We start from the raw sequence: 18,201 nt of genomic DNA on the forward strand, positions 1-18,201 counted from the left end.
TGCAATGCAAACACTGACTCTACAAGGGCTGAAGCAGAGGGAAGACAGGAGGAACAGTGGGACTTGGTGGCTACCAACCTAGCTCCAAGTTCAGTGAGAGACCTGTCTCAAGAGAATCAGGCAGAGCACAACAGTAAGGCCATCAAATGTCCTTTATGGAGTCACACCTGTAAACACACAACTCTCCACACCCACATGCCACCACCTGTGGATCTGTTAGTGCTGGCCCACCCCCGAGTTCCTGGTTCGAGTATGGATGCGAAGATGCTGATAACCCATGTTCCTAGTAAGTTCCATCTACCAATGACAGACTTATTCGGGGATCACTGAAAACCACTGGGCCAGAGAATGCCTCTGGCCTTGTCTCTGAACCAGGATTTCATCTGGTGCAATGCATTGTGGTCAAATCATAGCACTGGATGACAAGCATCAAGCACACATACATCCGGATAGGAGTCAGTGCTGTAACTTTAGAATTCTAGACTTGGAATCTCCTGTTTTCCAGCTAGGTAAGAAGATGCATTCCTACATTCCACGCACTTAGGAGGCAGAAACAGGAAACTCAGGAGTTCAAGACCAGTCTCTCTACTTCAAAAGTTTTAGGTCAGCTTGGGCTACATAAAACCCTGTCTTAAAAGAGAAAAAAAAAAAAGTTTCCATAAGAGGAATCCCCCCAGGTTGGACACAGCTGGAGGTATGAACACTAGCTATGTACCAAATAACATTTTCCCTGAGTTGGGGAATACAAGTCAAAGAAATTCTTAATGTTTCTATTACCACATAGTTTATAAAATGTCGACTGATAAATGTTCAAGAAAGCCATTCAAAACCATTTCCTGTACATGTAGTACATAAATATTTCACATTAGCCTTCAGAGTACCTCAATAGATAAAACCAGTGGATACGTGACAGGGGCAGCACTGAGGGGGCACAAAAAGGCCATTTTATCTGACAAGCAATAACAGCATCCTCTCTTCTAGAAATAGGAATGAGAGAAAAAAAATTCTAAAAAAAGTAGTTGGCTATTGGCTAACTTCACTACAAATGTTTTCTTGACGGCTAAAACTGCAAAGGTTTCCCAGCAAGGAGATGAGTTTATCATTAAAGGAAGTAAAAATTAGCAGTCATCTAGATTAGTTTATGTCTTGTGTTGTCCACAGTGGCTAACAGGCCCATGAGACTATAAATGTAAATGTAAATTCACATATAAATGTAATTAATAGTAATAGTAAAAGTTCAGTTCTGAGCTGGGCATGGTGGTACACACCTTTAATCCCAGCACTCAGGGAGGCAGAGGCAGGCAGATCTTTGTGAGTTCAAGGCCAGCTTAGTCTACAAAGCAAGCCCAGGACAGTCAAGGCTACACAGAGAAATCCTGTCTCAAAACAAAACAAAACAAAACAAAAAAACAAGCAAATAAAAAAGTCCAGTTCTGGGCCAAAGAGATGGCCTAGTGGTTAAAGCCATCAACTGCACAATCATGAGGACCAGAATTCAGATCCCAGAACCCACATAAGGAGCTAGGCACCTCACAACTGCTTGTTAACTGCAACTCCAAGGGATAAAAACAATTCAGCTCCAGGACAAGTGTGGTGTATAATAATATGGTCTATAATCCTAGCATTCAGGAGGCTGAGACAGCAGGATTACCACAACATCAAGGGCAGACTTACACAGCACTCAATTCAAGCCCAGGCTGGGCTAAGAGTAGGAAGACCCTGTCTCTAAAAATGAAAGAACGTTAGTTGAGCTCTAGGCTGAATGAGTATATTCTGAGGACCTGGTGACCAGCTGTGACTGGGGGATTGATAAACAGCCTTTTCCAGAAGAGGTTTGCTCTTACAGCGTACTGCTAAACACAAAGTAAAACAGGAAGAAATAATTTATTTTATTGCTGCTATTGTTGGAGACAGCATGTCACTCTAGCTCAGCTAGCCTGGAACTCTCACTCCTTTTGCCTCAGCCTTCTGAGTGGTAGGATAACAAATGTGCGCCATGATGCCTGACAAATCAGTAACATCCACGAAGCTAAAATGAGCGGATCTTAGTGCACTTCATAGTCTCACTGGCCTTGAAAGCTCGCCTGGCCCAGGACAAGGCGGAAAGTAGAAACACTCAGGCCTCCTCTGGAGTCCTCTTGCCTCTGGACTCCTTAGCAGATTTCTAGAAAATGACAGAAGCAGGGATCCTGGCAGACAGGAAAGCCTAGCATTGTACCAGACCCTGTTAGGCTATACGTCTGCTTAGAGAAACCTACCCGAGGAAACCACTCATACATACCCCACTACTTCTCTACTCCCTTCTCAGTGTCCACACAGTACACGGCTGGGCAGCGTCTGCTGCAGGGGTTGCTGACGTGGGGTGGCTTTGCTCTGGCCACTGAGAAGCCTATGGCCTCTGTCCAGGAGTTGTATTTGTCAGACTCCCAGGCTGTTCAGAGACCTGAAAGCATGTCTTGCTCCTGAAAACTGTGCCTCAGGGCCCACACCCACCCTCGACCCTCCTGCTGTTTGGAGTACACATGGTGATCTCTCCCCCTCGACTTTTTAATCTGCCAAAAAGCAAACCAAGGGCTCACCAAAGTCATAAACAACAGAATCTTGTGTAGCAGGTGGTTCTGAAGATGACGATGCAAGAGGGAAAAGACGTGGGATGTCCTAAGTGGAAAAAAATGGGCATAAAAGCAAACACAGATCATATCAGTAGGAAACTGTCTCCACAGTACAGGTGAGTTGATGTTTTCCTGGTACTGAGCTACATGTGAGTGTATCCACAGTCATTTTTTGTTTTATACAATGTGACTATACTAAATTTGTGACATAGAAAACACAAAAATAAATTTTACTGATAATTTATCACTAATGAATAAACTCTGATTAGAAAAGATGCAAAATCAAAGGTTTCACATGCACTGTTCAAACAGTAGCCACTAGCTACATGTCATAACTCGAGTTTGACTAATTAATTAAGTAAAATGAAATATTTAGTACCTCAGTCACCTTAGCATACGTGTGGCCAGTGGCTGCTGCTGTGAACAGTGTAGGTCTAGAGAGGAGGAGGAGCCCGAGGGCTGGAAAGCCACAAGATAGAGGGATAAGTAAGGTCAACTCCAGGAACACAGACCAAGATTCCAGCAGCCTTTGGTGAGCCCTCAGGATGCTGGCCATGGGTGTGAGCCCTGGGCCATGTGTCAAGACCCATCTCTGCAGGGAGCAAGGAAGCCTCTGCTCTAACAGGCTCCTTGAGGCTGAAAGCCACTCACAAAGAAGGTCAGGAACACAAATGCCATAAGGAGTAACAAGACAAACTGTGGACTTGATCATTTTCTAACTCCCCGCTCACATTGAGGCCCCAGGTCCTATTGTGTGACATGAATATGGCTGGAAGGCAACAGACAGGCATGAGAAGATGGAGTGAGGGCTTCATGGTGACACACATTACAACAGTGGTAATGAGACAGACATCACCACCAGCAGGTGCAGAGATGTTGGTGAAGGAACCAAGAAAGGGGAGGGGGAGCCAGAGGGAAAACAAATATTTAAGAGGACATCTTAGAAACAGAGGGAGAAGGACAGTTTGGACAACTGGAGAGCCAAGGACACCTAAGAGTAGAACCCCAGCACCTGGTGTGACAGCTGAGATATGAGAGGCTTCCCTTAAAGCTGGAGAGGCAGATGAGACACTGGGGTACCTAAGGTGCTGACAGGGAAAAGATGACAATTTCCACACAACTGTGCAACAAGAGGCGCTTTGAATGGGGATGTAGCAGTAAGGGGGGGTCACACCAAGCATACCTCCTGGATACATTTCCCAGGCTTGGCCAAGCCTGGGAAGAAGCATGAAGAATCCGATGACCTCTCCCAGTTGAAGACTTCATGGTCCCTGGGACATCTTAGTCTAGCCTGGGAAACCATGCATGGTCATCTAGTTTAGTGTAACCTTGAGAGGAGCATAGGGACTCTGAACGCACACTATGTTCTGGCCACCTCTCTTGGGTTTCCTGACCTGTCCACTCTCTGCCCAGCTCCAGCCTGTTTGGGGTTCTTTCTGGCCCACCCCTTACTGTTTCATCTCCTTCCTTTCTTACATTCTTGACCTTCAGCTAACTCACTCAACTCAGACTTAGGTGTTGAACACAGTGAAGAATTCTGGGACAGCTGGGAACTCAAAGGCCACAAAGTTCAAACCACCATTGGAAATGAGTCCTTCACTTTCCTACAGGAAGAGGGTCTCCTCTTGAGTACCATTAGTCTAGGCTACCTTCCACACTCACTTGAGAGGGTCTGTACACCAAGCCTGTTATCACAAGGCCCTGCCCAACTCAGCAGCTTGACCATCAAGGCAAGATGGCCACTCAGTACCAGCTCCCTCCTCTGGCTAGTATACTCTCTCAGTAAAGGGAGTTGAGCTCAGGGGTGATGAGGAAGGGCTGAGGATCCACAAGATTCTGAATCAAGCTGTTTGGGATGACAGACTCAACATACCAGGCTGGGTTGTAAAATGAGAGCAATAGCAGAACTCCCTGGATCATAATAAGGACTTAGTGAGGCACTTGGAGCATCACACCCATGGTAAGCTAGATGTAACATCACATTACCTGCAGTATTACAGTGCCTCTATTGAGAGAGCAGGCTTGCCACAAATTTGTTGGTTCAAGTTCCATTAATTCAGAATATATGAGTGTTTCCAAAGCTGGGTTGGTAAGGTCATGAATAAAGTCAAGGAAAAGGGTTCTGGATCTCAGAGGCAGATTGAGACTTGATAAGGAAAACAAAATGGCTGACTAGAACCTGCTTGGGGTGGGGAGATATTAAATTGGGAAAGTACTTGCTGTGTAAACCTGAAGACCTGGTCTCTAAATCCACATTAAAAACAAAAACAAACAAACAAACAAAAACAAACAGGCATTGTTGAGTGTGTTATAATCCCACTGCTGGGAAGTTGGGGACAGACAATCCAATGGGCTCACTGGCCAGCTAATCTAGCCTAATTGGTGACCCCTGGGCTAATGAGAAATCTCATCTCAAAAGACAAGGTAGATGGGCCAAAAAATGGCTCAGTGGGTAAACAATGCTGGTCACCACGTCTGATAGCTTGAGTTTGATCTTCAAAAGGCACATGGTAGAAAAGAGAGAGAGAGCCAACTCTCTAAGTTATCATACAACTCTCCAAGTTGTATAAAAGAACCAAGTCTACAATAGAACCAACACTACAAGAGAACTAACCCTACAAGAGACCCAACTCTACAAATTGTATAATAGAACCAAGTCTACAAGTGTACTTGTTGAATTCACTCACCCACACAAAAGAAACATAATAAAAGAAGAAAATCAAAATGGACAGCTCCTGATAGCCAGTACCCACAGTTTCCCCCTGGCCTCTACAACTATTCCCACAGATGCACACATACATTCTGACCCAAACAACAACAATCTTACTTTTCCTGACACAAACTGCCTGGGATTATATAAGGCCTTGCCAACTTTCTCCCTTTTAGCCTGTCCTAGAAAGTGCCAAAGGAAACTCCACAAGACCCGCACAAGTCAGCACACTCCTTCCTTCTCATGCTAAACCCACTTCCACCAGAGATGAATGCTTAGCCAAGTTTCTTGATAGTGTAAGCCAGCATTGCCGAGGAGCTCCTGTTTTTTCCAATAGCTTCCTAAAAGCCTCCTGTTGGGGCCATAGCCACCACAGGTTCATAGGACATTAGTCGCAGAAGTAAGACCATGGCACATGTCTCTATGGCAACCAAACACTCAAGGGCTGAGGAGCTCATCAAGAAACAAGAACAACCCAATGCTTACACTTCCACTCCCAGAAAGCCTACTTACAGGAAGAAACTCCAAGGAAACAGCCCAGTAGAAGGAAAAAACTGAACGAAACATTTAATAACTCATAAGCCAGAAGGAGCTGAATACCATAGACTGTGGAGTGACTAAGAGGGGTTATGATGTGAGTACTGGTGCAATTACAGCTGCTAAATAAGAGGGTGCACCGTGATTATATTCTGGTCACAAATATAAAAAGTGTACAGATTTGGATAAAAACTGAAGGGGAACACCAAAGTGGAGACAGATGCACTACAAGGCTAAAGCAATAGGTTTATTCTGTCTTTAACTTGGTCTTTGTGGTTCTCATTACTAAAAATAAACACAGCTATTCATCAAGGCCTGGGTGAATGTGCAAATCTATGCATGGGAATCCCTCATCATGCCCATACCTAGAGAGACAAAGGTCTGCCCTTAGTCTTGGCAGAATGCCTTGTATGTAGCTTCCTAAACACAAAGAAGGTAAGAGGGAGCTTGCTTCCATCCTCTCATTTTTACAGAGATATGAGGCCTTCTGGCCAATGACCAGAATAGAGTGTCCACTGACCTCCTTGGCCACAGTGTGAGATTGTTTCTCAGTGTCCTCCAAGTTCTTCTGCACGTGTCATTCCTTTAACGTTAGGATAAGGACCCAGCAAGGTGGCACATATGCCATACTCTTTTCAGTTTGGTCTGTTTTCTATGCTATCACTAAATAGCACAGCCTGAGTAGTTATAAAGAATAAAAGGTTATTCAGCTCACAGTTCTAAATGTCCCAGGTGGAAAGGCAACATCTGCTAAAGGGGACTTTGCTGAGGCCAAAGGCAATAAAGGCACCTAAGAACGACAGAGGTCTGCCATCTTACTATAAAGCAATTGGGAGCTCCAGCCTCAAAACCCAAATTCTACCAGCAATGACTCTGGCCTTAGTGGAAAAAAGCCCTCAAGCAAAAACACAATGAAAGTTATATTCAAAACTTAGAAGAGCCCAGGTTCCACCTTAGTCCATAAGTGTCTGTGTTCTACCATTTGAGGCAGTCTAAATAGTTCATTAAGGAATAGATGCTATTCACACAACCACAGGTAAAAATGGTTGGTGCATCTACACAGGACTGAATGTCTGTGTTTCCCTAATATTCTTATGATGAGATGCCAAGCTCCAAAGTGTTCATACTAAAGGTCAGGTGTTGGGAGACAGTTTTGTGAAATAGGCCAGGGCTCTAGGACCACTCAGAGAAGTCCCTTTCTGAGAGCTTCCATCCCCCTTCTGTGAGGACTTCAGAAAGGCCATCTATGAACCAGGAAGCAGGCCCCCTCAAACACTAACTATGCCGGTGCTGTCCAGGGCCTCCCTGTGAACAGCCAGGCAGCTGTTCACCAGCCACTTGGTCCATGGCACTTTGTTACGGCGGGTCCCATAATCATCAGTAGGCTTCCACCTGCCAACAGCTTTCCCAGTTCAAACAACTGCCTGAGATTTTTGTTTTTAAAGGAAAAAAGTCTCTCCTTGGTATATCTTTCCTTTCTCCTGGTAAACAGAGCAAATATTAAGAAGAGTTGTTAGTCTTCCCAGGGAAGAGCATACTAATTGGCAAATGTCAGTCCTCAAAACAAACATACAAGCAACTTCCTACAGGCTGCAGAAGGCTGTATTTAGAAATACACTCTCACACTCACACACCTAGGTAACAACATTTAATGAAAAAAAAAAAAAGGACATCAATTTGAAAGGCGGCAAGGAGGAGTAAATGAGTATATTGAAGTATTTGGAGGAAAGGGAAAGGAAAAATGATTTAATTATATTATAACCTCAAAAATAAAAGAAAAACAGTTGTAAGAGCCAAAGATCAAAGATAATTTTTATTTTGCACACGTTGCTCAGGTTATCCTTGAACTTGCTATGTAGCAAAGGAGATCCTGACCTCTGGATCTGCACGCTGGGATTATAGCTGTTCGCCATCATGCTTGATTTATCTGGTACTGGGAACTGAGCCCAGGACTTCAATGCACGCTACACGAGTACTCTACCATTTAGTCTATAGGATTCCTTCCCTCCCTCCCCCTTTTTTCTCTCTCCATCATGCTTTAACTTGAAGCATGTACTAATCTCATCTCTGCTTAACAAATTCACTAACTTTACTTCACATTGATCCATCTTAAATTTCCTTTTATGTGGTCAAGGACCTGGCTTAATCTGAGTGGGAAGTCCCTAGGGCTGTGGCTGCAGTCCTGGGCTGTGTCTCCCTGCCACCAATGACATTTCAAAAAATATGTTATGATTTCATTTTTTTATACATGTCTGGGTGTTTGCCTGCATGTACGTCTACGCACCATGTACACTCCTGGCCCTATGGAGGCCAGAGGAGGCATCAGATTCCCTGGAGCTGGAGTTGCAGGCAGTTCTGAGCCACTCTGTAGGTGCCGGGAAAGAAACCCATGCCCTTCTCTAAAAGTAGCCACTGGGTTACTATCAACCATCTCTTCAGCCCCACCAAAGAAACTTTGCCTAACATATTTCATATATATGTTATCTACATGCTGTTCCTAATTTTTCTCTGACACTTATGTGTTATGCTCTCATTGTTCACATGCAAAGACGGTGACACATCAGTGTCTTGCCACCGTCCACTTCAACAGAGTTGGCTCACTTTGCCAAATTGCCCGGAACCAATGATCACACTCATGGAGTAGAATATATGCACAGAAAAGGTTGAGTTGACAGGAAGGCTCCTTATGGGAATTAAGACAGAATGGCAGAAATTGTTTTTTGTGTGGCATTATGACCCAGTAAAGAGATGACTTCTTCCCTCCCTCTCCACTTCCCCCCACCTCTGAGTCAAGGTTTCTCTGTGTAGCCCTGGCTGTCTTAGAACTCACTCTGTAGACCAGACTGGCTGAACTGAAATCCACCCCCCTCCCGCCACCCCAAGTGCTGAATTCTGGGATTATATGTGGCACCAGGGCTCAAGCTAAGAGATAACTTTCAAAACAGGAAGGAAGGGCAGGAAAAAGGGAGGGAGGAGAAAGGAACTTTTACAAAACCTCCTTTATATTATTCTTCAGCAGAGACCATCAACATAATCCACAACTGAGTCAGACATGCAAACATCATGTCTGACAGACTCCACAATAAGCAGCTGCCATCAGTTCAACCCATCACCTCACACCAGGAATAGTAACTGATTAACAGTCTCTACTTGTGTGGCCTCCAAAGTAGGGGAGATAAGCGACAGGGCACTGAGCATCTCTTCCCTAATGTTGTTAAGGATGACTTTGAAACCACTCAACTTACCACGACTCTCTTAAGTATTTAGAGATGTCACCTCACCTCATTAGCCTTGTGCTGGGGGTTAAGCACCCTTGCTCTAACCGATACTCCAGCTGGAGTGTGACTCCACGGTAGAGCAACTGTCTAGGATGTAGGAAGCATGAGGCTCCATCCCTACAGCCTTCCCTCTTGGTCTTCAGTCCCTCTTTCCACCCCGGCTGCTGCACACTTACTGCAGGCTGCACAGGTGAAGCATGCATCGTGGTAGAGGTCCCCCATGGCCTGACAGGCCTGGCCAGCTCCAAACACCCCTTTGCTGCACTTCACACAGGCTCCTAAAAGGCAAGAAAATACAAGTCAGGAGAGAACTGGGATTAAAAAGTCATGAAAATGCCAATGAGCAAAGCAGAACACCCTCCCATACCACAATACCACATCTACAAATTTTTCAGTGCTCAGTCCTTACAAGTGAAAAAACAGCTACCATCAATACCCCACATACACACACACTGACCCCACACCTGCCCAGAGCTTTCAAAGGCTCCCACGATTCAGAAAACCAAACCCTAACCAAACTATGACTATAACATAGCTGGGAGGATCTAATCTCAAAAGTATCTGAATATGCTTAAACATATTGAGACAAGGTCTTACTCTGTAGCCCAGCCTTGCCTAGAACTGTTTATATAACTCACAATGGCATGTATATATCATATATATATGACATATACATATACAAATATATGACAATTCTCCTACCTCAGTCTCCTGAGTGCTAGGATTACAGGTACGTGTCAGCATGCTTGGCTAGAATTTTAATTTTATATAAATTATTTGTATATGTTTTGGAGCTTTCCTAGTACTCAAGCAGGTAACCAACTTATTGCATTGTTCCAGAGCTCCTATTTTTTTTATTAATTGATTGATTGATGATTTGTTGAGATAAAGTCTCTCTATGTAGCCCCTGGCTATCCTGGAACTTGCTATGTAGACCAGGCTGACCTTGAATTCAGAGATCCTGAAGAACTTGAAGAGATCCACTTGCCTCTGCCTCAGAGTTCCTTTTTTTAACCCCTTCTCAAGACAGGGTCTTTCTATGTAGCGCATTGTCCTGGAACTCACTATGTAGACGAGGTTGGCCTTGAATTCATAGAAATCTGCCTGCCTCTAATTCATACATGCTGGGATAAAAAGCATGTACCACTATGCCCAGCCACAGCTGATTTTAAATTGACAAACCAATCACCACTAAGAAGGTCTTAGGTACTACACTCTTTATAAAATGTCCCCAAATCAACCACTCAGGCAAAGACAAAACACATATATACATACACTGCACATTACATACATCTGCCAGCCTACACCCAAGAGGTGAACGCCTCTCATTAAGGCTCAGGGGGAGAAAAGGTCAGATAGCCATCAAACCTTGCTATAAGGATTAGGGCAAAGATGGATGGCATCTCCAAAAGGAACCTCATGGCCACCAGCCTCCCAGGACTACCCAGGGAACAAGCCTTCCCCACTCTCTGAACCCTGCCAATGTTCCCTCCTAGTTCTTCCTTATCTGAGGCCTGTTACCTACTGTCTCCAGCCTCCTGTCTCCCTTTCAGATCTTGAATTCATTTCCTTGGGCTGCAAGCATTGTTCCTTACCATGTGGACAGCCAAGCACAGACAAAAAGCAAGTAGGAAAGCTCCATGTTCAAACTGTTGTTCATGAAGTAAGGAACATTGCATGCAAAGCTGTATCATCAGGACAGATGTTTGGTGTGGGTGATGAGTGGTAAATGGATAGAAAAGTTCCTCTTGGAGAGAAAAGGTAGGAGAAAAAAAAGTGAGTCATAGTTCATCTCTGGGAAACATGTGCCTATCATGCAGACCTTCATAAAAGAGGCCCTACTGTCTCCCCGCCCCCTGCAAGCCAAAGTCTGGAAAAGTTATACTACTAGTAGGTCTGCAAGACAACATCTGGGCCCATCTTATCTCTGTGCGACCTTCCCATTTTGTCTTGTTGCCCCCCATGCCCACACCAAAAGCCATTCGTCTAAAACTTCAGCCACAGCCACATGTTCCCTCCCATAAAAATGTATCCTTCTGCAAATGGCTGCAGTCCTGTGCCCTGTCCCTTTGCCCGGTAGTCTAGACAGCACTTGTTCAATATAAACATTTCTCTATCACTTGGAGTCAGACTTTCCAGATGCTGCAATGGGATGAAGAGCAAAGGTGACTGGATTCAGACTACCCTGGGGGAAACTGTTCTCCCACAGTGGGTAAAGGGGCTCCCCAACTTTACTGGGTCCTGCATGAGGCCTTACAAAGTGGCCTCAATCCACTCAATCCAAGAGGAAAAGAAAAAGCTGTTGACTTTCTTCAGACACAATCCTGAGGCCACAAGATTTGAACAAATATCCCAAAAGAAAGAAAATGTCAACAGCTATCACTGAGTCAAGAGGAAAATAAGGGAGGCATAAAGAGAGGGAAAATGGGTGTGTCCCCTCCCCCCCCCCCCCCCGCAAACTAGCTGCCCTTTAATCCATTCACCTAACTGAGAGACTGATTAATTTACTAATGTATTTTTTGCTTTTTTGAGACAAAATCTCACTCTACAGCCTGAGCTAACCTCAAACTCTTAGCAAAACTCCTATCAGCCTCCTGAGTGCAAGGTGTGCAGGTGTGTAAGAACAGCTTTTGTGAGGTGTGACATTCAGCGAATTGTCTACACATTTATTCTGTGTGTGTGCATTTGTGTTTATGTGTGTGCAGAGCATGGTTTGCATTTGGAAGTCAGAAAAGAACTTTGGGAGTCTGTTCTCTACCTTCATCATGTGAGTTTTAGGGACAGAGTGTTAGGTCAGCAGACTTAGCAGTACCTGCTGTTACTCGCTGAGCATCTTGCCACCTCGTCATCTACATTTAAAGGTGTGAACTGACACATGTCGACAATGATAAACACCGACATAATCCGCACAATGAAAAAAGCAAGAATACCAGCCACCCTAGCGAGTCCCACGTCCTACTTTCCCTTTGTAATCCACTCTCGCACTCCCTTCCACGGATCTGTTTATTATCAACCCAGATTAGTTTATGTCACGAGTTTATATAAGCAGACCTGGACTATACCTCTTTATCTGGCTTCTGTCACAGCATAATTATTTTGGGATCTACTCTTGTCCTGGAGGATATCAACAGTTTGTTCCTGTTTGCTGAGTATTCGGGGTAGAAACAGACTACACTGCAATTGCCCACTCATCCAATCACAAAGATGTTTCCACTTGAGCGCTCTTACACACTGCTGCTATCAATGTCTGCATATGAAGTCCTAGAAGTGGAATGGGTGGGTATCACAGCTGGTGTATGGTATGGTTAACTTCCTATGAAGCTATCCAACCATTTACTTTTTTAAACAAACAAACAAACAAACCAGGATCTCAGCTGAGCAGTGGTGGAGCAACCCTTTCCCATCACTTGGGAGGCAGAGACAGGTGGATCTCTGAGTTCAAAGCCAGCCTTGTCTACAGAGCGAGTGAGTTCCAGGCCAGCCAATGCTATACAGAGAAACCCTGTCTCAAAAACAAACAAAACAAAGAACTCCCAAGGTCTGGCATGACCCAGGCGAGCCTCAAACTGTCCAAATACCCAGGAATAGCTGTGACTCTTGGGACCTCCTGCTTCCACTGTCCCGGCGCTGTGCCCAGATCTTAAGGTCCCCAAAGACCACCAGGGGCCGAACCATGTGTGCAAGAGCAAAGAGCTTTATTCAGGCTTAAGCTTGGTCTCTCCCTCATCACCAATGCAGTGGATCAGAGAGGACAGCCCTGAGCAGCTACATGGCAGGGTTTTTATTTGGGGGTTGAGCAAGAACCCGAATTCCCAGCTTCGCAGTCACACAGTTGGATGACATTCAGCAAGGGCAGGCTTGTTACAAAGTGATTGCCAACTAACATAACTAACACTGAGCAAGCTATCTATCGACCTCAGGAATGTTAGGTTGGTGGGCTGCCCAGCACAGATGCCCACCCTGAGACAAGATACCTTCCCATTCCTGTGATTACCTCCAGGCTATTCCTAGGTTAGGGAATTTTATGGCTTTCTTATTCCTGGAATTGGTGACCTATGGCTTAGTTCTTGAGACTGATGACTTTTGGGGGGAAGGGTCAAGCCTGGTCCTTTCACCATCACATACTGAGAATACATATATGTGCTGGCGATGGAACACAGGGCTTCTCAGGACATCCTCCATGCTAGGCAAGTACTCCATCAAATGCCCTACTGTCTTCTGAAGAAGGAAGGTCATCTGACATTCCACCAGCAGTTTAGGAGACTTAGTTTCTCCACATACATGCCAGCACTTGGCACAGTTAACTTGTAATGCTACCTGTTCTAACAGGGGTATGGTAGAACCTCACTGTGGCCTTAGCTGCATTTTTCTAGCAACTACTGTTGTGCCCAAGTCTCAGGAAAACCTTTGGTTCCTATGCTCTGTTTACCTTTCTTTCTTTCTTTCTTTCTTTCTTTCTTTCTTTCTTTCTTTCTTTCTTTCTTTCCTTCCTTTCCTTTCTTTTATTTTCTTTCTTTCTTTCTTTTTTTTTTTTTTATTTTGAGCTGTTTTAGGCCAAAGATCAATCCAGTCTGATGTTCCAGTCTCTGCTGGGCTGCATGCAGGCTGTACAGTATGCTCCAGGTTCCCAGCTTTGAGAGCTGTCACCCATGATGAGGTGGGCTTTGGTGATGTAGCTGTCTCTGAGTCATTTCTCTGGAACTTAAGTTACAGAAAATGCAACGCCCTCTTCTGGCCTCCTGGTCATTGTATGCATACCAATACACATAAAATAAATAATTGCATTACTGGGGCTGGAAAGATAGCTCAGCAGTTAAGAGCACTATACTGCTCTTGCAGAAGACCTGGGTTTGGCTTCCAGTACCCACAGAGCAGCTCACATCCATCTGTAACTCCAGTTCCAAAGGATCTAATACCTATTCTGAACTCCTTGGACTCTTGCATACATGTGGTATACAAACACTAAGCACATATGCAGAAAGTAAAATAAGTATTTCTTAAATACTTAATGGACAAAAGGTTATAGATATGGTTTATGGTAGGGAGCCTTTTCAGGCCCTGCAAGCAGTTCCAGGAAGAATAACAAAAAGCTAGTCACACAGTGGAATGGATCAAATGCAGATTCAACCCAGCCTCATCTTCAACATTCTTTGGGAAAGCAGTTGCTTCAAATTGATATTATCTCCCACACTCTCAGAGCCGAAAAAAAAATTCAATTTCTGGCCCTGGCATCTTCCCTACTCTGTGTAAAGGTGAAAGCTACCAAGAAGAAGTTCAGTTAGAACAGAATCCTTACTGCCTCTCTGTCCATCACTTAAGGCTTAAGCAGACCCTAAAAGTTCCTTTGGCCCAGTTCAGGGCCAACTCGGATGGCAACCTGTGAGGTGAAGGCTTCTGATGCCATCAGGAGACTAAGGCTGAGGATCTGAACTCAACAACAACCCCCCCCCCCAAAAAAAAAAAAAAAAAAAAACAAAAACCTAGAGGTTCATCTTCCCAGCCTGCCCCACCTTAGCTCCTTGAGCAGTGAGAAGGGCAGTCTCTTGGAGCTGCACTCTCTATTCCTGCCACTGGATATCACAGCCGTGGACTCTACTGTGAGAGTCCGGGCCCCCAGTCAAAGATGCTGTGGTGCTTTGAATAGCAATGATCTCCACAGGGTCATATATTTGATCTTATTTTGGTTTGGTTTTAGTTTTTCCAGACAGGGAAAATGAGACTTGAATATGCAGACAACACAATCTAGCACTGCCTGATTCTCTGGGTACCCCTGCTTCTACCCTCTCCCATGAACTCTGCAGTTCCTGAGTCAATTGGTGAGGCCATCACTAACCCACAAAGGAAGTACTTAAGGCCACTTGGGGCTACAGCCATTACACTAGCCTGCTTTCTTCAGCTGCCACCAAACACATGGCCTCAAAGCTAGCAAAGGCCTCACTTCACTCAGTGGGAAAGGAAGTTCTGATGGCAATTTCCCAATCACTGTAAATTTGTTCTTGCTCTCCAGCTTCTGGCCTTAATGTCGTCCCCCCCCCAAAGGAAGAGGGAGTTTAAGACACCTCACCTCACTTCTTCCACTAAACCCACTGGCAGCCCGCTACTAGGCAACGCCTTGAATTTCTGCACATACTCTTCTAAGGGAACCAAAAGGATAAATCACATTTTTAGGAGACAATCTGACCCATTACTTTTTTTTTTTTTTTTAACTCATACTATGTGACCCAATAATTTCAGTGAATTCTTCCTGAAGGGGAAAAAAATCCAATATGCTCATAAAAACAATACTAACAAGGCTGGAGAGATAGCTCAGAGGTTAAGAGCATGTACTGCTCTTGCAAAGGACCAAAGTTCCATTCCCAGTACCCACATCTGGCACTTCATAACTTCCCATAACTCCTGTGCCAGGGGGAGCCACTGTCGACTTCTGGATCCTCAACACAAATACAACTTAAAATAAAAGAAATTCTTTAAAAAATTAGAGAAACAGAAGTAGACTCAGGAGAGCAATGCTATGAGGGAGAGCAGTGACAAGCACAGGTCTCTTCCCAAGCTTCTTAGAACAAATAGTTCTGCTGCTCGGACCAGTTTCTGTGAACATGCACGCGGAGAGCCACGGCTGATACCAGAACCGTACATACTCCATCTTTCTTCCATCTTATTCATTGTGATAAAGTCCCTCATCAAACCCAGAGATCGCCTATATGGCCAGTCTGGCTCTGGAGATTCCCTGTCTCCACCTTCCAAAGCTGGAATTTAAAGGCAGACTGCCACATCTCCCCAGAATTTACGTGAGTTGTGGGAAACCAAACTCCACTCCTCATGCTTGCTTATGGGACAAACACTTCAACCATTGAGACATTTCCCCAGCCCCAAAATGAGACTTTAAGATCAATTTTATACAAAGCTTAGAGTAGAATACAGGGCAAATCATTAAGGATCTTTTTCCTAGGAAAATCTTGCTTAGTAAGACTGCCCAGCTTAAAACTGGTAGAGTAAACGAGCTGTGTACCATGCACAGACATGAGTGTCATGCCATCTTTCAGGAAGAGCAGAAGACAACCCTGTCCAGAGGAAGGAAACTGGAACAGAGATGGGTTCCCAGGTGCCAATGCCCCAGGAGGAAAGAGGGTGGGGCTGAAGGCAGTAGAAGACCTTGTTTCAGATTTTAACAGGATGCATCTGACTGCTGATTGTCAGAGCTTTAGAAAGACCGATGGCTGGACAGGGGGACTCTTCCTAACAATGAAAGTGTCTGCCTGACAGTAGTCCTAGGTACCCAAAGAGAATGTCATTGTTGGGGCAGGGGGTGTCAGACACTGTACTCTAAAGTCTGAGTTCAAAGTTACTTGCATAAACGGGGATCTGGCTATGGGAGTGGGGGAGGGAACTCAAATGAGTCCCAGGAAATCTCAGAAACCAGATGGAAATGACTTTTCCAACCATCGCTTTATTCACAGGCTTCCAACTCTGGTTTTTATCCTTAAAAGTCTTCTGAAGGGTAGAAGAGCGTGTTCCCTCAAACAGGTCCCTCTGATACAGGATCATTCTGAGTTAAGGCATTTGAAAGCACACAAATAGGAGCTGAAGATGTGCTTCGCTGGGGCACAATGTTTGTTTAGTTTATCTAGTTTGGCACTGAAACACACACACACACACACACACACACACACACACACACAGTTAGAAAACATTAAAAAAAAAAAAACATAGCAAACAAAACCCAAACCTGTCAAGGGGCTGGCATAGTGGCTCAGTGGGTAAAGGCACTTGAAAGCCAATGACGAAAGCCTGACAACCTGAGCTCCACCCCCGGAATCCACATAAAGGTGGAAGGAGAGAACCAACTCTACAAAATCATCTCCTGACCTCCACAGGTACCTGCCATGAGTGACCCCCAACACACACACACAGATGGGGGAGAGGGAGAAGAAAGAGAGAGAGGGATGGAGAAAAAAGGGAAAAGAAACACTTGTAAAAGAGGCCTCCCTGGGGATAGAAAGATGGCTCCGTGGTTCAGAACCCTGTTGCTCGGTAGAAGACTTGAGGTCATCTCCCACACCCATATCGGGAACCACACAACCACCTGTAACTCCAGGTCCAGGGGATCTGATGCTCTCTTGTAGCCTTCTTAGGCACTCTCACACACACCATACACCCAGACAAACACACACACATATATCCACATACATGAAATTTTTTTAAATAAAATCTTTTTTAAAAAAAGTTGTCCTCCTTGTATCAGGAGATAAAACCCACTTCAAATATGGGATTCCAGCTGAGAACCTGAACCCCAAAAGAGAAGGACATCTAACAGTACAACAGCAGCGACCAATCCACTGACCTGTCATCTGACCAGCTGAGGTGTCAAGGGGCTGGCAGGTGAGAGAACTCAGGGGCTTCAGTTCGGCTCAGTCTCTACCACTGACACTGCCTACTTAAAATGTCGTCTCTCCATCCATTCACCCAGATGCAGCTCATCTCTATGGTCCCTGAAATCCTACACCTTACCTCTGAAGCCAGCTCAACCCTGCAACACTGTGGCTTAGCTCTGCCTGCCTCCAGAACCCCTCAAACTGGGCTCATTAACACCTTACCTAACCCTTGCAATAACTCTCTGCACCTGTGTTGGCTCTTCCTGTCTCCAGTGAAGCCACTGAATACACTGAATTCTGATGCAGCCTCTTTAATCTTTTGTAGCCACTCTCCACTACACCACACACACACACACACACACACACACACACACACACACACGCAAGAGGGAGAGTGAGAGAGAATTACTACATGAAGGTATGAAATGTATGACCTAAGAGTTAATATCAGTAATTTAAAAAGGAATGAAAGAGTCTGTGTTTGCCAGTACCAGCTACTGGAGAAAGCAGGACATTTGGCAAATTGTAACAAACAAAATGGCCAGAGCTTGTGGGTTCATTATTACTTATTGAATTCTCACTTTGTCTGTGTTTCTGGCATAGAGTGCTCAGACAGCATATAGTGATGGTACTTGTTTTCCTGAAGACATCTCAAACAAGGATGCTAAAAACACATATGAACTATGTTCACT

The 18,201-nt window shown here is 44.8% G+C and overlaps 1 protein-coding gene across 1 annotated transcript in view; it reads right to left on the reverse strand.

The window, feature by feature from the left end:
* The window catches only part of Limd1 (LIM domain containing 1), a 52,311-nt gene that overhangs the window by 18,451 nt on the left and 15,659 nt on the right, over positions 1–18,201 (reverse strand). The window contains exon 2 of the mRNA XM_021646548.2: positions 9,314–9,415. Coding sequence (XP_021502223.2) covers positions 9,314–9,415 — 102 coding nt within the window. The remainder of the gene's footprint in view (positions 1–9,313; positions 9,416–18,201) is intronic.

The sequence above is a fragment of the Meriones unguiculatus genome, chromosome 6 (genome assembly GCF_030254825.1).
Source record: "Meriones unguiculatus strain TT.TT164.6M chromosome 6, Bangor_MerUng_6.1, whole genome shotgun sequence".
Taxonomy (NCBI): Eukaryota; Metazoa; Chordata; class Mammalia; order Rodentia; family Muridae; genus Meriones; species Meriones unguiculatus.